The sequence below is a fragment of the Lytechinus variegatus genome, chromosome 18 (assembly GCF_018143015.1).
Source record: "Lytechinus variegatus isolate NC3 chromosome 18, Lvar_3.0, whole genome shotgun sequence".
Taxonomy (NCBI): Eukaryota; Metazoa; Echinodermata; class Echinoidea; order Temnopleuroida; family Toxopneustidae; genus Lytechinus; species Lytechinus variegatus.
In genome coordinates, this window is record NC_054757.1 from 8,820,170 (window position 1) to 8,845,959 (window position 25,790).

Genomic DNA, 25,790 nt, shown 5'->3' on the forward strand with positions numbered 1-25,790 from the left:
AATTGCCACGTATAGGCTTATTGACCTTATAGAGACATTTAAATGACTATGTCATTAAACTGATATGTAATGTACCTCACTGAGCAAATGATGCGAGCGGGAAGCGCGAGCTGAAAATTTTTGATATTCAGACCTAAAAAGGGACATAATAGCAATTCTTAAAAAATAGAAATACTTATCAGTCTCGCTAAACAAACAATGCAAGCGCGAAGTGCGAGATGAAATTTTTGTATTTATTGACCCCAAACAGAGAAAGTTTAAGGACTATTTTTAGGAATCAAATAAAAGAATACTCATTTCACCATACTCATCTAATTTGAGTGCCGAGCATTTTCTGATTTTGTAAGAAAACATAAAGCACTTTTTGTAGTCATTATAATCATGATTAAAATGCGCATCTGACTAACCAAATATTGCGAGCGCGAAGTGCGAGCTGAAAATTTTGGAAATTCAGACCTGAAGAGAAGCATTTAAAGTCTTTTTTGTAGGAATTTACGAAGACCTTTTCTATTTCAATAACAAAATTATGCGAGCGCGAAGTGCGAGCTGAAAATTATGTATATATTGACCCCGGCTAAACAGGGACATGTTAAGGACTATTTCTTTTTTTTTTTAGAATCCATTAAGAGTATACATATCTCACCATAGTCATCTGATGAATGCGAGTGCTAAGCGATTGCTGATTTTGTTAGAATCACATCCAAACACATGAAGAGTTTTTGTAGTCATAGTCATGGTATCCAAATAGGGTATCTACTAAGACTATACGTATTTCACAAATCCAATGATGCGAGCGCGAAGCGCGAGCTGAAAATTTTGATATTTAGATTAGAAAAGGAGACATTTTAAGGACTGATTTTAGGAATTCATGAAGTTATAGGGTTAGGGTCAAATTATGAAAAAATAATGTAATACAACATAACATAATATAACATTATAATGTACAATAGTTTCTTCTTTCCCACTACGTTTCTTTCTTCTCCCTCTTTTTCTCATTTTTCTTCGGTTTTTTTTTTGGGGGGGGGGTACCAGCCGATGGGGGAGAGGAGTAGACAAGTCTACAAGTTGTAGACTTGTCTTAATGAATTTGCCAACTGCAGAGTTACCAGTTTTTTAAGTCTTGTGTTCGGTTCTTTTCAGATCTGAAACGGGGCAGTATTTGTACATCACTTTGCTGACTGGTAGATTGCAAAGTGTTCTGTCACTTTAAAAGGCCCCCTTTATAATTTGCCAACTATACTTTGGCTTTGATTATTCAAATGAAACCTTGGAAATTCATCCCACCCTTTATTTCTTTACCTAGTCTTGCCTCTAATTTTACAAAACTAATGTGTTCGTTAAATCGTCAATGATTGTGGTATAATTTGCAAACTTACAAGCTTGTTTATATTGGGCGAGGACCGGTGGCTTACTTTGTGTGTTATTATAGCTCCATCTGATTTTGTCCTTTGTATTCGGCTGACTAGTAGGGCTCGAAGCCTGGCTACATGGACTTGGATTTGCCAACTGGTTGTCTTTACTCTATAAGTCATAACCTTCTTCGAAGTTAGTACCCCTATTTTTATTTTTATTTCTTTCTTTCTTTCTTTCCCCCTGTCTCCTTCTTTCTTTTTTCTCTTCATTTCTTTCCCTCTTTCTTTTTCTCCCCTATCCTCCATTTTGCCGACTGCCATGAATGTTGGGGGGTACGTGTCACACCCCCATACCCCCCTCTAGCTACGGCCCTGTCGGTGCATTGCAAAAATTACCTCTTGATGTCCCCTGCTACATTTACTGATTAATATCTTGAGATTCTTTTTATTTGTAATTTATATTCATGTCCGTTTGTAATGCAAGGCATGCTTCTTTTTAGCAATATCCATATATCTTTCATCATTTTTGTCTTTTGCTATCATCATCACTATTGTTATCATCCTTATCATCATCATCATCATCATCACCACCACCATCATCATCTCAATCACCATCGTCATCATCAAACGAGAATCAACAAAATTTGGTGTAAATTAATCGTCATTCTATGCAAAGTCGAATGTGAATGGATGAAATAGTTTGGTAACATGCCTTTTGTTTCATTTTGGTTTATCTAAAGTTTGAATCTGGAAAATCCAATCAGAAAACGATGGTCCTGTTTGGCAAGATGCAAATGACAATGACAACTACAATTCTTTATTGTTGAACCTACCACTGATACCATCTCTTTACTTTCTCCTACTGAGCTTAACCAACATACTGCCTTCTATCGGTCGAATGATGAGCTGTCCAGCAGGTTTAGCTTCCTCAACGGTCTGGACAGATTTTATCGAGAATTTTCGAAGGATGCTGGCGAGGAGTGTCTTTTCTTCCATCATAGCAAATTTCTGACCTGCGTTCATTCATAAAGTGATGAAAAAGAAAAATCACTTAAAGTGCAAGTATTTGAAGTCATACTTAACTAGTCTGATGTGCAAACCCTTCACTCGGGGTCTGAATGCTAAGCCGAGTGCCCGACAAGAGTGCCGATCAGGGGGTCGAAACTACATAAGACCTTCCATCCAAGAGGCGAACATTCCATCAATCACACTAATAGTTTAGAGAATAATCACAGACTCCAAAGAGAGAAGGATTTGAACCACCACGAATCCCTTTCTCCAATACAGTTTGGCCATTTAACAACGAACATAAAGGGCGACAACATCGGCATCAAAGTGGAAACGCCCTCTACGTTCGTGGCCATTCGACTAACCCAACCTGGTGTCCCGATGACTCTTACCAATGCAGTTTCTTGGTCCAGCTGAAAAGGGCACATAAGCGTACGGATGTCTCTTTTCTGCATTCTCAGGAAGAAACCTATCCGGGTCAAACCTATCAGGGTTGGGGAATTCTTCCGGGTCCTGATGAAGACCATAGATACTCAAGGCCACCAGAGTCTCCTTCGGGACAACCTTCCCATCTATAATCATTAGTGACACAAGGTAGTGAAAAAAAGTGAATTGTAGTCAGGTAAATATTCAAATATGGTTTCATGTAAATCTAGACGGGCATATACTTTTTTACTAGTCATTACGTCAAACCCCCGTTTGGAGAAAGACCGCAGTTCAGATTGCAAACTGCGGTTCTTTACCCAAAATTTCGTTTGAAAATCTCAATAACATTTCCAAGCCCCGATAAACCCTTCTGGGCCAGGTAATCCCCGTTGTCTCAATTTCACCTACACAGGCCAGTAAATGAGCATTGAGCAAAGGACGAAATGATAAACAACAGCTGTGCTATTACGTAAGACTTCTCTGCCTGTAGTAGGACCTTCTGAATGAAATTAGACATCGCATGTTTTATAAGGCTTATTTATGGTATTTCTTTTGTTGTTGTTTTTTTTTTGTTTAAGGAATTCTGTCACTGTCCCATGACTTTCTGTTCCTGTGCCAGTTACAGAATTCCTTGCTTTCTATTTAACGTCACATAATCTAATTTATTCGTACTACATTATTTATCTGGATTTTTCAGTATTCTCTGGCTCGCCGCACTGGTGCTGTGGCGCGGATCCGCTAAATCTGCTGTTATGCGCATCTGCAGTGGTGTGGGCGTGCTAGAGAATGCTGAAAATTGGTGGAATTGTATAATGTCATTTTTGTACTGATTATTTATGTATTTTGTATGTAATGCTGAATAAGTTTGTCATGTAAATTTTAATGCCAGCGGAGGCCGAATTTCTGTGTTTTTACAGACAATAAATATTTGAATCTTGAATCTATTCAGAAATCCAATGTTAGTTCATTTTCAATTTCGAACGTAGAAAATCGACCTCGAAATAAGGAAAGTAAGTAAATAAAATGATGACATGCTTTGCAGGGACCGCGCTCGGGCTGTTGTGTTATCTTCGGACCGAGGTAAAAAAAAGAGTTGTTTTGATACTTAAATTGCTTTCTTGGGGCAGTGGGTTTGTCGTACTTGGAGAAGAGAATTGATTAAGGGGAAATTGGGGTATAGTGTTCTCTGAAACAGCCTCTATTGTCGCAGTTAGTGAAAACGACTCTAACTGATGAAAGCTAGCGTTATTTGAATGGTAAATTAATGATCATACAATCGGTCTAATTAGAGACCGTTTCAGTTGGGGCTGTAGCTTCATGAAAGTAAGTGCTCAATGCATCGTGGAACGGACGTTACCTAAGATGATGTCTTCATCAAGCTTCCTGAAGATACTTGGTACAGAAGGGAGGATACGAAGGGTTTCCTTGATGACGCATGTGAGATATGGAAGCCTGGATAGGTCATCTGACGTCACAGGTCGCAGAGAATCGCCTGTCAAGTACATAAATCATCAGACTAATGAATTACGATGCTGCCGGCCGCAAATATTTTTCCCGTACATGGAAACGCTATGGTACATGAATTATTCATAAGTTGAGCTAAAAAAACTGAAGTGCGCAGGCGCATGGACTGTATACATTCATTCATTTATGTACAATAGTGTGCTCGTCCGTTCGTTCATGTATATACAAATTGATGAAGCTATAGAATAGAGTCCATGCGCCTGCGCACTTCAGTTTTTTTAGCTCAACTTATGAATAATTCATGTACCATAGCGTTTCCATGTACGGAAAGTATATTCGCCTCCCGCGGCCGTTTATCATATTTATTCAAGGCAACCAATTACCATACTTTAATAGTATGAATAGGGACACTGAGGAATGTATCACTCGAGAGCCTTAACTTGGGTTACGACGACTGTGCCATTTTTGTTCCGAGGATACAACATTCAGTGGAATGAGTGGCATAATCATACTACATAGAGGATGCACGTTGAGTCATTTTTGAGAGGTATAGCTTCATGTCTTGCCATGTCCTATTTACATAATTTATGACAAGTAGAGACGTTTTTACTGCTTTTATGGATGACGATTTAAGAAAGAGGGTATAGTGTCCACCTCCCTGATATACCAAATTACAGCCCCATAAATGATTCACAACGAAGGGACACAACAAAGAAAAATCATGTTCCGAAGGTCAATGACTTGTAATTTGGACAATACACGTAATAATGACAATCTTCACTCCCTCACAATCAATGGTGATTCATGTCAGGAAAAAATTGACAAGCCCCCCCCCCCCCTGAAAAAAAAAAGAAAAGAAAAGTCCTCACTTGCGTATGCATGCACGACAAATTTCCCTAACATAAATGAACATTTGTTATTGCTCTCAAGGGGGGGGGGGGGCACGGACCGGATGTGCCTGGGCCCATTCTTGGATCTGCCACAAGCACACCTTTTGCCAATGTAAGAGAACCATTTAATGGATGCTTTGATTATAGGCACCCACTTGATCATAGGCGGCGGAAGCGGGGGGGGGGGGGGGACAGGGGGGACGTGTCCCCCCCTAATTTTTTTTTTTTTTTTTTTTTTTTTGCTTGTCAATTTATTTTCCTACGCCCTCCCTGAAATTTTTGGGTTGAGAATCTTTTTTTTTTTTTTTTTTTTTGCTTGTCAAAAAAATTTTGGTTGTCCCCTCCTAAAATTTTTTGCTTCCGCCGCCAATGCACTTGATTCATGGTCATTCATTCATCCCCCCACATTTCTGAACTCATAGAAAGAGCCGCCCAAAGTAAACTTTCAACTGTTAGTAATGTTTATCATGACCTACCAAAGACCTGGTCCATTTCCATGTGTAGTCTAGCCTGTACATCCGGGTGGTGTCCAATCAGAAAGATAGCCCATCCTGCTGCAGCAGCAGTGGTGTCATGGCCCTGGGATATGGAGCGTAAGATCAGAGAAAGGATGTTAGACCTAGTCTAAAATACTTGGAATAATGTTATGGCCAGTGTGTATCACGCTTGGGTATAATCTAACCAAGGAGATCTCCTTGACCTAACATTCGAAACATACAAATGTGAACACTAACCGACTACGCTTATTTGGTTTTTCATAATTTGATTCATGGTGGAAATTCGAAATTTGCGTTTGTGGGTATTCTAGCACCCTCTCTTGGTGATAATTGAATTTATATTCAAGAAGGGCCACCACGAAACCAAACGAAATGATAATTGTGCACCGAAATTGTTGAAAGACCAAAATAATTTCTTTTGTTTATGAGGGTGGTCAACAAGTCCATATTGACTCGCCTGACTATCCTTTTCTCTCTCCCATCACGCGTCAATGTACAGATAAGTGCATGGTTTACACAAGAAAGTGAATATTGATGTCACTGATCCTTACGCCACGTTCGTAATTCATCGCAGACCATTCAAATTTTTTTTTTATAAGATCAATACGATTGCCACGACTGACGTTTTTTCTTAATAAAAGAAGTTTCACATTGGTATTCGTAATGCATTAAACAATTCCATTTATTTGAATAATGGTGAAACTGCAACGTGCTTAGACAAAATGCCTTGCTCACGTCGTGATACGATCTCATCTTACGATCTGTTACGATCACTACGATCGTGGAGCGAATCGTGACAGTGGAACGATGTATTACCTCGAACATGAAAGTATCGACTTCTTCACGAATATCGTCCAGCGTGAAGCTCGCGTCTTCTCGGTGCATCTGAAGGAGTAGATCAAGAAATGCGATTCTCTTGCGTCTCCTTGTAACCGATCCGTCACCACCACTACCATCATCATCATCCTTGCAAGAAGACCGAGAGTCTTTCGTCGAATCCTGAAGTCTTTCCTGTATCATCTAGATGTGATGCGAATGTGATGAACATTATGATAAAAAAATGGTGAGTAATAATTCCAGCTCTATACAGCTTTTTTGTATAACGCATAACAGACCGCAACAGGGACTTTGCCAACAGGGACTTCGCCCTTCGGGATGAGTTCCTGAAGTTACGAGCATGCGCAGTATGGTCTGATAAACAGGCAAGGCGCGAGATTCAAAATCACTAGCCCAGCAGCCACCAACGGCGCCGCCACGCTGGGCTAAAAGTTCCCGTAATTTGCTTTCACATCGCCAAAATACCTGCGACCTTGGAAAAATCCCCGCGAAAGTTCTCGTAATTTCGCCAAGTACCTATTTAGCGGGTATTTTCTTTCAGGGAAATTACGCACATTACCAAAATACCTGGTATTTTCTGATCGGGGTAAATTTCCCGATCAGAGAATACCTGGAACTGACGAACTTCAGGCGGTCTGAATAGAGATCATGTAGCCTCGGGCATGGTCGTTCGCAGATTTTTTCCCCCAAGGGGCAGGGACCGAGGGGCAAGACGCATACAACAATCAAGAAACTCGAGAGACGCGAGGGAGTGAAGCGACTGAAGTTGTCTTGGGGGAAATTGTGCATTGTCGGAAGTGAATTCGAGGGATTTCGTGCACAAAGAGCGAGGAGCGTTGTGGCCCAGTGGATTAGTTTTCGGACTTTGAAACAGAGGGTCGTGGGTTCGAATCCCAGCCATGGCGTAATTTCCTTCAGCAAGAAACTGATCCACAATGTGCTGCACTCAACCCAGGTGAGGTAAATGGGTACCGGTAGGAAGTAATTCCTTAAAAAGCTGTGTGCGCTATGAACGCCTAGTTTAGCCGGGTAATATAGGAGCGCCTTGAGCACCTAACAAGGTGGATATGTGCGCAATATAAATAACCTATATTATTATTAAGAGAGATTGTGAAAATTTTCAGTAATAAAATGTAAGATTTCAAAGTTTCTAGGGACTATGTCCTCTATGCTGCGTACAGTCGTGTCCTCGGGTGGACTTGATAGGCCTACTTATTTCTGGAAAGTAAGGGTGATGTGGGAATCCAAATAAACCTAGGATATTTGTGCAATTATTAGTAACAGTAACATAAAAAAACACCTTGTGTTGTTGGTAAACACGGAAATAGCAAAATTATCTACCTGGTTCAAAGCCGATAAGATTATCTCTGAATTTAGCCAAAACAAATTATATTATTGTTTAGATCAAGGAACAAGAGAGTGCCCCATGACTTCTCACATAATTCATGTAATTTCCTAAATTTTTTGACTGAAATATTGCAAATGATGTTTTCACTCAACTCAAATTTTCATTCATGCTACTCGACAGAAATATCATTTCCATCTTTCTTACTCTTGAAATTCAGTAACTTTTACCGGACGGTATAAAAATGGAATCAACTCCCAACTTCTTTAACAGATTGCTCAACTTTATCCCGTTAAAAAATATGTAGGGCCTACTTAATGATAAATTTATAACATTGTCAGGGTGTGTGTGCCGCTTTGTGTGAGTGTGTTTGCGTAAATATCTGCAGATGAGGTTTGCCTTTATTTGAAAACGATCGTTTCATGTTTTTTAGTGCAAATTTTTGTTTTAATTGTCTTTTGGGGCCATTTTATACACGCAATTTACTTTTTTATGGTCCTAGCCATATTTAATATAATCTATTGCATGATATGTACACTGCATGATTTGAAATATTAGCAAGTTAGAAAGCACACAAAGCTCCACTAATGGAGTGAAGCAATTTAGAAATCTTTTTTGAGTCCGCAAAATGGATTTTACCCTTTACACATTAAAATAACTGATGATGAATCTAAGTTATGTCACTATTTCCTACCAGGCTTGCGGACTTACATCATGTCCATTTCGACGTCTTAAAAGGATTGCATAAGCCTACTATTGCTTCATGGATCAAGGTTCTTATACTTATTTACTACATTATACAGTGCGTATAAATAAACGGGACAGTTTTGAAAAGTCTATAAAAAATGTTTCAAATTATTATATCTATATTTGATGTTAATAGATGCTCTGAGATCTTATCTTTGAAATGCCGTTTTAAAATATAAATTTTGTTCATGCTTGTGCGAACACGGGAAGTTTTTGTTGAGGGTTTAAAGAGAGGCTTGCGCCAAGATGACATAAATGAGAAATTTGATGTTTTGGCTAATCAGCAGACTTTTGGCTAATCAGCAGACTTCCTCTTAATCTTTTCATTATCTTTGCCATACCCTTCTAATTGTGCTGTCAAGTTTCATTTACAAATTTATTTATTTACCTGAATTATTTTGTTTGTCATTCAAACTTCTTTTACCTTTGAATTGTCCTTCATATGTAAGAAAATAAGACTTTTTGTTAGAAGATTTGCACTATTAATTGGAAGAATTTGTAAATTATTCAAATCCTTTTATTACTGGTATGTGAAACAAAATAATGCTATGGAAACTATGAATCCTATTTTCAAGGGGTTATTGAATCCTTCACCTAATTTAATTATGTGCTGGACTGGACAAACAGGAAGGGATTCATGTCTTTCAATGGCAAAGTTGTATTGAGTCAATTTTGAAGGAGCAAGATATGGCAGATCGGGTAAAATGTATTAAACAGTTGTGAAGCGAGCAAGCAAAAATTTCCACTTTTTATAATTAAAATATCAAATTTTGTGATTTTGACACAATATTCAGTAAATGATATCATATTTCAATTTGTATGTTTCTGTTATTTTTCTCTCTTTTTTTTTCTTGGTCGTGATTTTTTTTATTAAGGGGGGGGGGGTCACCCCAAGCCCCCACCCATCGTGGCCACTTTACAAAGGCACCATAACCTTACCTTTGTAGAACACAATGAAAGGAATTTAAAAAAGGGGGGTTTCCCATACTTCGGTTAAAAAAAAAATGTTCTTGCCTAAAGAAGTAATAATCAAAGCTAAAAGAATGAAAGGAATTTAAAAAAGGGGGGTTTCCCATACTTCGGTTAAAAAAAAATGTTCTTGCCTAAAGAAGTAATAATCAAAGCTAAAAGAATGAAAGGAATTTAAAAAGGGGGGTTTCCCATACTTCGGTTAAAAAAAAATGTTCTTGCCTAAAGAAGTAATATTCAAAGCTAAAAGAAAACATATCAAAAAGGAACAACAGAGCTATTCAAGCAAATAAGATATTTATTGCAACTCTTTCTGCAACGGGTCCCAGAACAGGTAATTCCCTCATTTAACAAATGAATATTTCATTTCCAGCTTACCTTGTTTGTGGCGTCATGGAGAATTTTCAACGTGCGATCATGCTCTTTACCTATCTCCAATTTCTTGAAGATGAAGTCTGGCCAAAGCAATGAATTCTTTCCTCTTACAGTCAGCAGTTCACTCATTCTGTGCAATTATATCGAGAAAATTATTATCATTAGAAAATAGCAAAAACTTCGAAAACAATTAACATGGTCATAAATATCAGTGAAACATCCAAGGAAGATTAATTTCCGTGTAATGTTTTCTAACTTGATCATTGATTAAAAGAAATTCATCAGTTTTTCCATTCGCTTGCTTAGCTCTCTCGTAAATTTTCAAAAATAAGGCAAAAACGCCAACCCACCCACGCAAAATATTATCGTCATTATACTCCCGCCTTAACCCCCTTTCGTTCATCGCAATACTCGTTAACTATAATAGCACTTAAGGTTCCAGAGCAGGGGCGTCGATCCATTTTTCAGATTGGGGGGGGGGGCAAAAATCATCAACTTTCCAAAGGCAAAACGGCAAAACGGCAAAGGTTATATATTTATACATACATACATATGAATATATATATATATATATATTCATAGATGAGAAGATGCCGATGATTGTGCAAAGTGCTCAATGCTATATAAAGCAGAGCATATATTCATACCTATTAAACGTATTATAACGTAGCAGACGTTTTATATATATATATATATTGAGTTTTTAATAAAGAACAAGATAAATAAAATAAGATCCAACAAAATATTATTGCAAATCGAAGCGGGAATTCTTTTGGTGTTTAAAACTGAAAACGGGTCATTCTGTTCATCTATCTAATCATGAAAAATAAGGATTTGCTATAGAAATGATGTGAGCGCGAAGCGGGAGCTAATTTTTTTTTATATATTCCAATCTGAAAAAGCGGACATTTTAAGCACGATTCTAAATAAAGAATGAGTTGTGTATCTCCGTCTCGCTTGCTGATGTCTGTGTAACATTACAATCATATCTTATTTTTTGCACATGCGGAATTATGGGGGGGGGGGGAGCAAAACGATATGTTTGCCCCCCAATATTTTCACTGGTGGGGCGATCGCCCCCCCCCCCAGGATCGACGCCTCTGTTCCTGAGTACTTTAAGAAACTCTTTGAGAACCCCTTTTTTGGTTCCAAATAAAGAACAAAATGGTTCCAATTCGTACCTTCAATTGTTTCTACCCTTCTAACCATACTAGGCAACATACTATCCACACAACTATTGGTTAAAATCTGTCCATATTGGGTAATAATCTTGCTCAACTGGATGATAATTGCCTAGAATAGTATATTTATTTACCAACATACATTACCCAAACACAGTGGACAGTATGTTGCCCAACATTTTAAGCGTGAAGTAACACAGAGAATAATCAGTCCAAGAAACTACGACCGGTCCGATTTCCATGCTTGTCAATTAAAACAACAACAAACAATTGCGACGTTGGGGATGGGCGGAAATCCAAGGGGCGCCCCCTCCAAAAATAATAGGGGGGACACAATATGAAGTGTCCCCCTACTATTTTATTAGGGGGAACACAATATGAAGTGTCCCCCTACTATTTTTGGTCTTTTATGATGGAGAAAAATACAATAATAAGTGTATTTTGGACTCAATGACCGTACATTTTTGGGTGAAAACCCTTTTCATATTTTTTTTGCTTGTCAATTTTTTGGTTTGGTAAAAACGACCTTATATTGGTTGTCAAAATTTCCAGCCCCTGGTCCCCCTACCATTGGGTAGGGGACAGATTTCCACCCATGACGATGAGTCTTCCACCACATTTTGGTCTTATGTACATTCCAATACATGCTACCTTTATCAGAATCAGTACCAATAAAATAGTGTCACCTATAAATAGAGGCATTGCTTACTGCGTAAACCTCCTTAATTCAACATAATTATTGCATCATACATTTTTTTGTTGTTGCTGCGATGAAAATCAAGTTTGAAGTGCAAATCCACGCCTTGGGCAAAACCTATGCATAACTTTACCAAGAGCATTATCAGATTCAAAAAACACTCTGCCCACCCTACAAAATGTATTTCGCATTTCTCCCCTTCCGTTTCCTTTGTCTCGTCAATTTCTACAGCAAATGAATCCTGACCTGTCACGGTACGCGCTAATATATCCTTTTTGTACATTATCATCATATCAATAAATTCCGGAGAGAAAAAAAATCATAATTTCTTTCTATCTTTCTTCCTTTCTTTCTTTCTTTCTTTCTTCCTTCCTTCCTTCCTCCCTCCTCCTTTCTTTCTTTATTTCGTTCTTTCTTTCTTCCTTCCTTCCTTCTTTCTTTCCTTTTTTCTTTCTTTCTTTCTTTCTTTCTTTCCTTCTTTCTTTCTTTCTTTCTTTCTTTCTTTCTTTCTTTCTTTCTTTCTTTCTTTCTTTCTTTCTTTCTTCCTTCCTTCCTTCCTTCCTTCCTCCCTCCTTCCTTTCTTTCTTTCTTTCTTCCTTCTTTCTTTCTTTCTTTCTTTTTTTTCTTTCTTTCTTTCTTTCTTTCTTTCTTTCTTTCTTTCTTCCTTCCTTCCTTCCTGCTTTCTTTCTTTTTATCTTTCTTTCTTTCTTCCTTTCTCCCTTCCTTCCTTTCTTTCTTTCTTTCTTTCTTTCTTTCTTTCTTTCTTTCTTTCTTTCTTCCTTCCTTCCTTCTTTCTTTCTTTCGTCCTTCCTTCCTTCCTCCCTCCCTTCCTTCCTTCCTTCCTTCCTCCCTCCCTCCTTCCTTCCTTCCTTACTTCCTTCCCCCTTCCTTCTTTCTTTCTTTCTTTCTTTCTTTCTTCCTTCCTCCCTCCCTCCCTCCCTCCTTCCTTCCTTCCTCCCCCCTTCCTTCCTTCCTTCCTTCCTTCCTTCCTTCCTTCCTTCCTCTCTTCCTTCCTCTCTTCCTTCCTTCTTCCTTCCTTCTTCCTTCCTTCCTTCCTTTCTTTCTTTCTTTCTTTTTTCTTTCTTCAGAACTTTATTTTGATTTATTCCTATTTTATTTTTTTTTCAATTTGCTTATAACCTCTTCTTGTTTTTTCTTTAATTAAAGTTTCCTTTTTATCTTTTTTTTTCTAGATTCGCCACACACAGACAGTCTGTGGAGAAGTCTTGTAACCTCATTATGGTCATAGTCATCAGAATATAGGAATTTAGGATGTCATAAAATATTCTAGGGGGGGAGATGGTCAGATTCCTCCATCCCCGATCGTAACAAAGGGTATCAAGAAATATTCGCGTTTTGAAAGTGGGGCTGAGCCGAAAGTGGGGATGGGGGGGGGGGGGGGGCGCTGACCTTGCAAATATCACAATCAGATGGTAATTTTTACGATTTTGTACACGGTTGCGGAAAAAGGGGGTGGGGGCTGAAGCACCCCAGCCCCCTCTTCGGTTCCGCGGCTCCTATTTTAACCTCGAGCTGTTTCGGTGAGGATGATGTGGATCTATGATAGAAATCCTCGTACAAAATGATATCTGCAATGTATATTGGTTAGCTTCACATCAAAGAGAAAAAAAAATCATAAAAAGATGACTATGCAGCTACACCGTGCGCATGCGTCATCACGATGATTTGCACTTTTGACCAATCAAACTGAAGAACGTAACAGCGACTTGAATCAGGGCGCGTGCAGTCTGTAAATATTGTGGAAATCCTCGTTGAATATCCAATGAAAGCTATCATGATAATCAAACAAAGAGAAGAAGATTGGAACAGCATGCTTGTTTTATTACCTTGATACTGCTTTCACGTACTCGTTATCCTCATCCCCTTGTGCGTTAGAAGAACGTCCCATCGCTGTAACTGTGGGTATACATGAAATATATATATTATAACAAAGAAAAAAAACATAATTGGTAAAATAACTTTATCAATGAATCATCGGCTCTTATACAAAAATATAATTTTGTTTATTCACATGAATATCTTAACGTTGGTCTGAGAATAATCTTTAGTAGGTTGTATTTTCCTTTAAAAAGGAGGGTACATTGTTATTTGGGTCAGGTTCAGGTGAACGAAACCCTAAGAAACGTCGTTGTCAGTGGCGTACCTAGGATTTTCCACAGGGGGGGGGGGGCAAATTCGTCCGCCAAAAAAGGTCTTCAACCACAAATAAAGGATTTCGTACCAGAAAAATAATTACAAGCAAGAAAAAAAAGAAGTTCTTCAACCATAATTAAAGGGATTTCGTGTACCAGAAAAAAAATTGACAAGCAAGAAAAAAAAAATACAAGTTCGAAGGAGCTGGCCAGGGATCAGTTGTAACTCGTAAGAGGGGAGGGGGCAGGGATATGTCCCTTGCATGGGTTGTGACTCGTCAGGGGGGGCAGTCTGCCCCCTCTTCCCCCTCCCTTTCCCCGTATGAAGAATGTCTTATTTGCAGTGTTGTGGGTCATCTCGAGGGCGAGAGAACGTCCTCGGACGCAACCCTCTGGTCAAGGCCGGGTCGAGAGACCGGGAGAATTTTGGGAAGTGCAAATGCCGAATGTTGTCAGTTTCTAAAAAAAAAAAATGTTATTTAAAGTGATAGGGGCGGGGGTGTACTGTCGAGTACGCCCATCCACCTTCTTTCCTACTTTATATTTATTCGTTTATTTTGTTCGTGATGCTCAAACCATGCAGGTGCACTGAAAATGACGTGACGGAGACTTTTTGCAATGCATGCACGCATGCAATACTATATAGCAGGGGTTTTCAAACTATGGCCTGTGGGCCGGATCCGGCCCACGGAGCTTCTCAATCCGGCCCACGAGACTCTGCTGGGTTGTTTTTTAAAATCACTTTTAAGTCACAATATGAAACATAGCTCAATTTGATTACATTCTGTAACCATGTAGACCTAACCGTAATAAAAGTAATGGCAGTCAAATTAATTTGACTTTTAAACAATGTTTAGTGGAGTCTTTTCTGTCTTTTCGATCTACTTTCTTATTAGATTACCAGCGCTGTTCTCACCATGTTTGGATCTACATACAAGTGCGAAAGTGCATTTTCCACAAAAACTAACTCATATCGAATACCTTGACAGGAGACGCGGAACGGTTTTCAAAAAAAAATCACAATCATTTGGTAATTTTTACGTTTTTGTACATGGTTTTGGAGCCCCCCCCCCCCCCCCGCTTCCGCGGCCCCTGCTTGACCAGTAAACATTTGCACCAGTGCCTTCGTCTGGCAATTACACCTTTTGTACCAAGGTTCAAACACCTTGTTGCTGTCACTTTTCCCATATTGAAAGTGACTAGAAGATGGACACCCTTGTTAGAGTCTACAACAGACATGCTCTATTATGCATTCTACTTTGACTACAAAAACATATTGATACTTCAAGAGATCATCTGTCTCCCCTATACCAGGTATGTATAGGTATAATCTAGATTTCTTTTAACAAAGTACTACATTTTTTATCATTAATAATGACTCTCGCTGTATTTTGAAATCTTTTATAATTTTGCCTACGTTCCATATGAAACTGTCATAAATTTGTTGGATTGAATGCTCCCAAATAAGGGCCAGCTTGCACACGAGAGCATATAGGACCCGACCGCATGGGTCCTTGCGCTTCGCGCACATTTTTTTTCTTCTAAGTATCCACTTCACCCTGGCCCTTTCAGGTTTAATTGGAGTCTCATCTGGCCCTTCAAAGAAAAAAAAACTTTAAAACCCCTGCTATATAGTATAATGTAAAAAAAAGATGTTTTGCGCGTGCACATCACATTTCATTTTTTGAAAGAGCAAATCTTTGCCATTTTACTATGGAAATACAAATGTGATTATTTCACATTATAAGCTTTCATTTTGAAGTAAAAGTACAGGTCCGCATGTCAGAAAATGTGAAAAAACCACTGCTGTTTGCACAACTTGGATGTTTCATTTAATGAACAGTTGCTAAACGATATTTTATATTGATTATACATGTTATACATCTATATGTTCCAAGAGTTTTATTTTATCATGTTTTAATAATGAACTTTTATACGTGAAGGGATAAGTTTTAAGATGGCCGGCTGGGAATATTTTATCCATGTTGATCTTTATATTATTACTGTTCCCACGCCTGTTCTTCGGATATGGAGTGGATGGATGTACCGTCCACAAGATTCTAGGCTCATTAATCATAGACGAATATACTCATCATGAAATATTTGATGTAAAATTACTCTGGCTGTATGATTCAAAAGTAGGTTGCAGGAATCGAAAGAGGAAATGTCATATTTTATAGCTGCATGATAACACTTTCATTTTTCATCAAACTATAATGAAAACTTTGAATTTGGCCCAGCCATTCGGATTGGTTTGAAATAAAATAAATAGTCTGCACACTCTTAAAAATGTTGGGCAACATTGTACTGCCCACACAACATATGGTTAAAACTTTATCCAATTCTGGGAACCAACGATGCGTGCGCTTTGGGTGAAAACTACCCAAAATGTGATATCTTTTTAAAACCAATTGTTGTGTGGACAGTATGTTGCCCAAAATTTTAAGAGTGATAGACTCCCAGACACCTTGAATTCAAAACAATCGGAAAACCTGAGGTAAACTTAAACAAAAACTAATCGTCCTCAAAAGATTAACATGAATATGGTTAGTGGTTTTGGTGGGTGTGGGTTTATATGGATTATATCTATGACTGAACATGTATATCAGCATGTATTTTTTCAATGGAGGTGTTGGAAAACGATAGGCCTACACAGGGGCCGCGGAACGGTTTTCAAGGGGGGGGGGGGCTTACCGTGCAAAAAATCACAATCCTATGGTCATTTTGTTTTCATACACGGTTTGGGGAAAACGTGGGGGGGGGGGCTGAAGCCCCCATCCCCAGCCCCCGCTTCTGCGGCCCCTGCTACATAACCAATTAGAGCAAAGAGCATCGCTGGGCAAAGAAATATCAGGTATTTTGGGTTCATCTGAAATCAGCGGCCTTTGCCATCAAATAATATCATAATATTCGGTCTTGAATGGCCCCGGACAAGCTGGCCTTGGGGACGTTGCTAATTTGGGAAACAAATTAAGACAACGATCAGAAGAAGGATGTCCAAGTACATCATGTCAACTTGTTTAGTTCAGGGTTTTACCCCCTTGCCTATACTCTCTGATCATAGTGGCACCTCACTGTCGGAAAGCGCCAAAATCTTAACCTGCTATTCAAACTGACGTTGGTCTCGTTCAAGGGGGGGGGGTACATGCACGGAGCAGATCATACCTCTTCCACTTTTTTGCTAGAATTGTCATCGTCTTTCCCTTTTATAAAAAAAATGCTCTGAGAAAACAACAACCCCTAGATTCCGCCGCAAATTAAAAAAAACATTGAAAGGGGAAGATTTTGGAGGATGTAATTATGATCAGAATGTTTTGTTTTACTTTCTTTTTTTTTGAATGGGGGAGCGACAGCTTTCTGTATATAAACCAAAGGCGGTTGGTGACTTACTGCATATGATATCCAGAACACAATAAGTAATAAGGGGGAATATATTGACCGGGGCGGAGTTCTCCGTGAACTCTTCAAGTTTCTTGACCAAGATCATACTTTGTTCGTTGAAAACATCCAGGAAACTTTGAAGAATGGAGAAATGAAAGGTCGGAGTAAGTAGCTTACGACGATGAAACCACTTCTGACCGGAACTGCAGAAAGATAATTACAATCAAAATTATTGCTCGAGATTAACTCAAATTTTGGGCCTAAGTTGTGGTTTATCTACGATACGAATAGCCAAATGTGAGAGAATTATTTGATATTGGTTTATTATCTAAGGTTTAGTCGATGAAAATGGCCAGTTAATTAAAGTGGCGATTAATTGCTTCTACTATAACACAGAGAATTAAATATCAATATGTCGAGAAGCGATATTTGTATATAAAAAAGTTGGATATTTTTATAGGTTTTGGAAATACAAACTTTTGTGTATCAAAAATGCCTACCAAGATCTTAATGATATTAAAAGAAAATAGTTATCAAACCCCTACTTCTGAAATATATTCGATGTCAAAGCACATGTATACTATAGATAACAATTATTTTAGATATACCCATTGCCTTTTAAAGCTATTCCCGATATAAGATGCTTACTAGTAAAATCAAAGTTAAAGGTCAAGTCCACGTCAGAAAAATATTGATTTGAATCAAAAGAGAAAAATTCAACAAGCATAACACTGAAATTTTCATCAAAATCGGATGTAAAATAAGAAAGTTATGACATTTCAAAGTTTCGCTTATTTTTAACAAAATAGTTATATGAACGAGCCAGTTACATCCAAATGAGAGAGTTGATGATGTCACTCCATCACTATTTCTTTTGTTTTTTAATTGTTTGAATTAAACAATATTTCAATTTTTACGAATTTGACGATTAGGACCTCCTTGCCTGAAGCACAAAATGTTAAAATAATGGAATTCCACGTGTTCAGGGAGGAATGAAACTTCATTTCACATGACAATGACGAGAAAATCAAAATATTTCATATTTCAAACAATAAAAAACAAAAGAAATAGTGAGTGAATGACATCATCGACTCTCTCATTTGGATGTAGCTGGCTCGTTCATATAACTGATTTTGTGAAATGAAGCGAAATTTGGAAATGTCATAACTTTCTTATTTTACATCCGATTTTGATGAAATTTTCAGTGTTATGCTTGTTGAATTTTTCTCTTTTTATTCAAATCAAGTTTTTGTTGGGGTGGACTTGTCCTTTAAAGAAAGCGAAAGTAATAGACACTGAGATGTGCTCTGTTTGTAAACAAGAATAGGAAACATCTAAACTTCTGTTCTTATACACATACAAGAAATTTCCGGAATGAATTTTAAAGATGGGGGCGTACTTAATATAAGATGTGATTCGAAGGAATTAAGAGATTTCCTTTGGAATTAATTGATAGCAAATTATATGGGTAAGTGCACTCTAAAAAAAGTTCACCCAATACTAGGTAAAATGGGAACTTGCTGGGTAAAATGATACCAAATGCTTTGTAAATTTTACGCTGTTGCGCTGAAATTTACTCTTAAAACATGCATTTTGGCCAATATGGAAGAAAAAAAAACTGCACATGCAGCAAACATGTTCCCTTTGGATGCATTTTTACTCATTTTTTATGTTAATCATTGCATTATTGTAGCAAATAAAACTTTATATTTGTGTATCTTAACATTATGCCATATTTTGACTCATTTATTGCAAGTATACCATACATGCAGGAAACGGTAGTTGCTTACACTGTAAAAACTGCGGTGTTAAAACTGACACCAATTGGTGTTCACGACCACACCCTGAGGTGTTAAAATTACACCCTAGAGATTAAACATAACACCAAAGAGTGTAAATGTAACAACAAAAGGTGTTGTAATAACACCTTTACGTGTAAACTAACACCACCAATTTAACACCGTTGTAAAATTACTGGTGTGGTCCTCTATGTACACCGGTTAACACCACAGTTTTTGCTGTGTACAGCATGGACCTACGTCTCTCGCCCCACCCGCAACCTGTGCAAAGTTGGTATATGCTTCCAGGGACACCATTACACAAAGATTTGTTAAAAAATGGAGTATCTTTGATTTAGGCCTGGTTATTATTTTTTTACCAGTTTAAGCGGATCATATTTGTTTCTTATTACTCGAATGCCAGATTTGCCGGCTCCCATCCTGGTCAATTCAAAAGCCAACCATGATTCGGGGGAGCATTCAGATGAACTTAGATAGATTTTGAAGATTTACAGTTTCATTCAACATTATCCATTTCAACGCTTGATCACAGTTAAAGGGATGCTCCTCGTTGAAAATATGGATTAAATAGATAAAGAAAAATCAGACACACAAAACACTGAAAATTTGATCAAAATCGGACAACGAATAACAAAGTTATGGCATCTTAAAGATTTGCATTATTCCGGTGAAACAGTTCAAGACATGTCTTCATGAATAGTCAATGAGCATATTGATGATGCCATATCCCCACTTGTTCTTTTGTTTTTTATCATATGAAATTAGGTTATTGAATTTTTCTTTTACCAAGAACTGAAAAATTTAGATTGACAACTGATTTAGTGCATTAGATATTCATTGCTGCAACTTATTTCATGACAGAGGAGACACGTTATTCACACATGTATGAAAAACTGAAACAATTATAAGAAAAAGGAAAGTGGGGATATGGCATCATCGGCCCACCTAATGAATAGTCATGATGACGTGCATATTCCTATATTTTCACAAAAAATCATGCTAAACATTAAAATTCAATAACTTATCAGATTTTGTTTAAATTTTCAGCAATTATATAGCTCTGTGAATTTTACTCTATTTAGATATAAATACTTTCAGCCCGGAGTACCCCTTTAATACACATTTAGAATATATAAGTAAACTTTGCTCCCTTGCGATTTCCCATCTCATAATTATCACAAAACATTATCGTTGTGTACATTGATAATTGATCGTGCAGTTTGATCATTAAGAGGTACTTGCAATTTTATCAGCATAATAAAGTTTGCAAAGACGTGCTGATTGGAGCTGCACTGGACCCCAACAAATTTCATGACCAAGAAAGAAAAAGGAAAAAAAAAAGAAAATGGTGGAATATAATGATATTTCCTAAATTCAACACCCACTTATTTTCTTTTGCCCATTTTTTAGAATCACCTCTTAAAGAGAAATTCCAGTAGTTGCAGTTAACACTGATTTCATGAGAAAGTCTGTAAAACAAGGCTTAATTGCAAGTATATCATCGAGGATCTAGATCTGGTACAGTTACATTAACTGGACTTTGTGAAATCTTGAAATCTACGCTGAAAAATGTTCACACCGAAAATCCCCAACACAGATAAGCGCACGTGGGACAATGTATAATTATTGCTCAGGGCGTCGGGCCCACTGATCTCTAGATTTTTTATAGAGATCAGTGGTCGGGCCCGACGCCCTACCCGAATCCCGTGCTTATTTGCTGATTTCTCAGCAATTACACAATTTCTTCCAGAATCCTTTGGCACATGCGTTTTATTTATACAAACAGACACTTTAGTGGTCATTTCATTGGATTCTGTACGAACTCATTTTGATATCGTCACCAAAACTAGCATTTACCTTTAATTGATCAATCATAATTATAAATCATATAAACAAACGTAATAAATATAAGACCCATGTTATCGGTTCTTATCAAACACCATGAAGGGTGGCAAGAAAAGAATTTAGAAGTGAACATAAACATGCTTTAGTTTAGTTTCATTTCCCTCACCGGATTTATATTTTTTGTTTTATAATTCATGTCATACATCGTGGACATTTTATGTATCGAATGATTAATTATTTCCATTGAATTAAATTGGCCTCCGGGCTTTTTCATAGTACTTGTGGTAAAACACAGCTTTAAGAAAATATACGACCGTACGTAGGGAAAGTGAAGTATGTAGACGATGGTGATAATGATGATGATAACAACAGCAATGGCAACAACAACAACAACAGCAACATCAACAACAATAATAATCATCTTCATAATAATAACAATGATAATAGTAATAATAATGATAATAAAAACAACTATAATTATATTATTATCAATAATAATAATAATGATAATAATAACAATAATAATAACAATAATACTTTTGTTTAAGAGACTGTAGTTATACTTGCCTTGTCAGCAGCCCTAATCCAAGCCATGGTTCAAGAAACTTGTATATGTATCCCTTTCTGATATGACGTGTGCTGTTTAATACGACCTGATACCAAGATAATCAATATTATAGTGATGCTCAAACGTGAGTGGACCTCATATCCAGAAAATGAACATAATGTGTTCAAGTTCAGCCAAATTTTAGATATTCAATCGTGAAGTCAGGTATCAAAATATCGCATCCAATAAAGTTTGTTTCTCTGGGCTTGCCAAACATTGTAGTGTTGTTGTCTTCTCTCAACACCCAGCATGAAGGAGTGCATTTTCGGGGGGGGGGGGGTTCACTAACTTTTGAGCACAACTGTATGTCTTCTGAACAAAGGGGCGGACATTAAAAAGGTAGGGGCGACCCGCTATGATTTTGAAAGATTTTGAAAAGAAAGAGGGGTGAAAAAAGAGCTTGCAAAACTAAATGGAATAAAGAAGGGTTACAATATTGTTAACGAGAGGGCCGGGGTGTGTAATTATATATTTATGAGCCCTATATTCACTTAAACAAATTGAAACTAATTTCGCATTGGTGACACATTCTTACATACCAGACATCCGTTTCATTTTATAGCCTTAAATTTGATTAAGAAACTAATCATGAATCTTTTTCGTAAGATGACTTGTCACAGAGAGAGAGAGAGGGAGAGAGAGAAGGGGGGATGTGAGAGGGGGAGAGAGGGGAGGGGTGGGGTGAGAGCTGCTTCTTCTCCCCTACTGGGCTTGCAGTAGTTGCAGACAAATTTCGGTTTTGTGCGTCGCTCGTTATTAACAAGATGTTGAAAGATAATGACAAGATATCCATGACAGAGATATATTTGCACAGGAAACAATAATTAATCAAACTATATGCCTACTTTTTGTTCACCATCATAATTTATCCAAAACTGTAGATTTGCAGACAAAGTTCGGTTTTGTAAGTCGTTCATTATTAACAATACAATGGAAGATAATCACAAGATGTTCAGAGACAGACAGAGATCTGTTTCTGCAGGAAACAATAATTAATCAAACTATGCCTATTTTCCCCAGAGCTTGTTCTCTCCATAATACGCCTCCATAATTTATCTAAAACTTATTTTTTTCAGACAAATTTTAGTTTTGTAAGTCGCTCGTTAAGATAATCATGATAATGCAAGTTAATCCCAAGATGTTCACAGACAGACAAGAGATCTGTTTGTAAATCTCCAGGAAACAATAATTATTCAAACTGCCTACTTTCCCGTAGCTAGCTCTTTCTTAATGCATCTAACAATAATAAAACACAATAATGGAGGAAGGTATTGTTAAGAAATGACTTTGTACACGATATAGATTTTTGTAGCATAAAATAAGAAATAGAAAAGGCCATTCCCCCAATCGAAGCAGTTTTGGCCCAGGTAAATTCTTAGATACACCATTGAGGCTTGTTTTCTGAAGTACGTACGGTCTAACTTAGTCCATGGTATGTGTTAAAATCATGGAACGCCCCCCCCAAAAAAAAAAATTGCTTTACATTACAACTACGTGGTTCTTCCCTCGCGTTTAATGATGAAGAAAACTCTTACATTAATATTCACTGTCCGTTATGAATGACTCGAATGTAATGTGAGCTGATAAATTGAACTTGGATTAGATCAGTACGTTGACTAGTCACCTTAGATCAGGGCCCCGTTTTACAAAGAGTTACGATTGATCCAATTAATTGTAACTCTTTGGAAATCCGTCAATTTCATAATTCTTTCCAGGGGCGGATCCAACTTTCTATAAAGGGGGGGGGGGTTGGGGTGGTATTCGAGGGAGCGTAGCGACCGAGTCCAAGCGAGCGAGGGGGAGGGTGTGGAGGGGGGTGTCCCCCCTCCCACAGTAGGGAAAATTTTTGAAAATCTGTGTGTGAAAGTGGCGTTTTCTTGCATCTAAAACACCACTATTTTTGGTATAGAGGTCGTTGCCAAATTAACCCCCATGAAAATTTGTAAAATTAAGTTGCATTTTCCATAATAATAATAATAATAAATGAAACAAATACATAGAAATAGAATAAAATAACATAACAAGTTTAAAGAAAGATAAGATTTAAAAAAATGTTCCCCGGATTTTTTTTTTGGGGGGGTTGCAACCCCCCAACCCTACATCTAGATCCGCTTCTGCTTTTTACAGGAAATTTGCATTATGTCTTTTGTAAACAAAGAGAAGCACAGCAAAATTTCAAGAAAAAAAAGTGAATGCATGACTATACATCATAGTTAAGAAAATATTTTGAACAAACATCACTAGATGTTGATGGCTTTCCATAGTTGGGATTGATCGGATCAATGGTAACTCTTTGTAAGACGGGCCCAGAGATCAGAATAAAAGTCACTTACCTCCATATGTTTGGCTTTATATAGGACCAGAGCCGGAACAGGTCCAAGCCACATTCTCATTAGCCCTCCGCTTCTAGCCCTATACTCATCCATCAAATGTCTCATGTCAACAAAAAACTCTGTTTTGTTGTGGAGGAAAAATAATGAAAAAAAACAGCGATTCTTGTCATTGATACACATGGACAATCATCCAAAGAAAAACAACAAAGGGTACTATTTATTGTAGAAAGCAAATCAATAAATACATAACTGAATGCAACAAATAACCGCTGTAGAATAATAATCAGCAAAACAAGCATTAAACATTCGGCTTTATTCTCCGATTTTGAATTCCCCAATAGTCTCAAAGCAAATCAAATTTGCACGAAAAATTTAAAATATTTTTATTGTTCATTTATTTTCATCATTATCTATTTATTTATCATTTATTATTATCATTATTATCATTATTTATTATTATTATTATTATTATTTTTTTTTTTGGGGGGGGGGGGTTGGTCCCCAACGTCCCCCACATTCAGCGATTACACCAGTGAGGATAACATTTCCATCTTACTTACCTCTCTGGTCGCTCTTGAACGTATGGGCGTTGCCAACAAGAGGAAGCGCCGGGGGTCCCTCGAATTTACTGATGAAAACAAAAATTCGGATGGCCTTGACGATCATGGATGCCAAGGCTACGAAGGCGATAAGGAGAACGGACGGGAGGACGAGGCCGTATTCCATGGTCGATGATATCTGTTGTTTGGTTGAACTCTTTCGGCTCACTTTGTGGCTAGTATATGACTGCCGCTATATGACTACCAACTATATACAAATAGCATGGATAGCGTCTTTACGACCTTAGGGTTGATAATTACCGGGCTAAACGTATCTATTCAAGCAGTTTATATACTTCTATAATATAGTCAGTCATGGCAATACAGAGAAAAGAGGAGTTTTGCACCCGATCTAAAACATAATTGATGATAGACCTATCAGTACACCAAGAACATTGAGTAAAAACTATATGCTTCGCAAATGAATACTGTTTTGTTTGGGGTTGAAAGTCCATTCTCATTGCAATTGATTTATTCCTGTGTCTTCAGTCTTGGTCTTGTGCCAAATTGGCATATATCGCTATATCGATAAATGTATAAAACAATCAATTCTGTTTGTAAAGCTCTGCTTTTGTGTCCTAAGTGAGCATGGCGCTGAGAAGCTAGTCCAATCTGCAGACACAGACCCGATTGAAACTTTGATCAACAAGTGTGTCTCCACGCAAAGACTAGCACATACAAAACTTGCTGCTTCAATTCAGAGCGAGAAGGCATTCAGTACACAAGGCATGCGTAGGCTGCAATTCAGACCCTTTACTCGAGTGAAGGGTCTGCACGGCAGACTACCGGGAAGCAGGGGTGCTCACCAATAATCTTTTGGGGGGTGCATGCTGCGAGTATTATTCTCCATAGGCAGCGCCCTCAGGTAATCTAGGTGTGTAAAATCGAAATAAAAATGTAACCAAAATGGCTGGCGGAATCCCGCTTTTTTTTTGCTTTCAAAATTTCTCGGGATCATATGAATTCGATTTTGCAGTGAAAACCCTTTCTTTCTTTCCTTTTTGCTTTCGAATTGAAATGAACACCAGCACCCCCGGTTAAAAAAAAAAAACGTTTGCCACAGCTCAGAACGTGAGACATTTATTTTTCACCAAAACCAGAGGCCTTAATAGCCCCACCTTAAGTCTTCATCTCCTCCTTATCGGTCCAGGTTAATTACCCACAATGTAACACTCTCAACAATGTAGTCTTGTAATATAAGCCCACTTGAATTATAACACACTACTTAAGAAATATTTGATATTCTCGATTGAAAATTTTGCTTAAAATGTCCCATTTTCGAGTT

General features: G+C 37.7%; 1 protein-coding gene across 2 annotated transcripts; it reads right to left on the reverse strand.

Annotated features, from left to right (window-relative positions):
* Positions 1–1,934: 1,934 nt before the first annotated feature.
* LOC121405601 (cytochrome P450 4V2-like) lies at positions 1,935–24,913 on the reverse strand. 2 transcript variants are annotated; one of them, XM_041596530.1, is made up of 11 exons: positions 24,467–24,913; positions 23,907–24,025; positions 21,534–21,619; positions 17,332–17,525; positions 13,636–13,705; positions 9,914–10,040; positions 6,454–6,657; positions 5,617–5,719; positions 4,144–4,278; positions 2,753–2,932; positions 1,935–2,365 (listed from the first exon to the last, which is right to left on the reverse strand). In XM_041596530.1, the coding sequence occupies exons 1-11, from the start codon at positions 24,630–24,632 to the stop codon at positions 2,202–2,204; spliced, it is 1,548 nt and encodes a 515-aa protein (XP_041452464.1). In that variant the 5' UTR covers positions 24,633–24,913; the 3' UTR covers positions 1,935–2,201. The 2 variants fall into 2 exon arrangements, with proteins under 2 accessions (XP_041452464.1, XP_041452465.1); XM_041596531.1 differs by lacking the exon at positions 4,144–4,278.
* Between the last annotated feature and the right edge of the window lie 877 nt (positions 24,914–25,790).

What these genes read in the sequence shown, in the direction of transcription:
- LOC121405601 (XM_041596530.1), bottom strand. Translation starts at nt 24,632, where the DNA reads ATGGAATACGGCCTCGTCCTCCCGTCCGTTCTCCTTATCGCCTTCGTA. An exon ending in ATAAAGCCAAACATATGGAG is followed by an intron (nt 21,620 to 23,906) that starts GTAAGTGACTTT and finishes TCTTGGTATCAG; the next exon opens with GTCGTATTAAACAGCACACG. An exon ending in TGATGAAGACATCATCTTAG is followed by an intron (nt 2,933 to 4,143) that starts GTAACGTCCGTT and finishes TAATGATTATAG; the next exon opens with ATGGGAAGGTTGTCCCGAAG.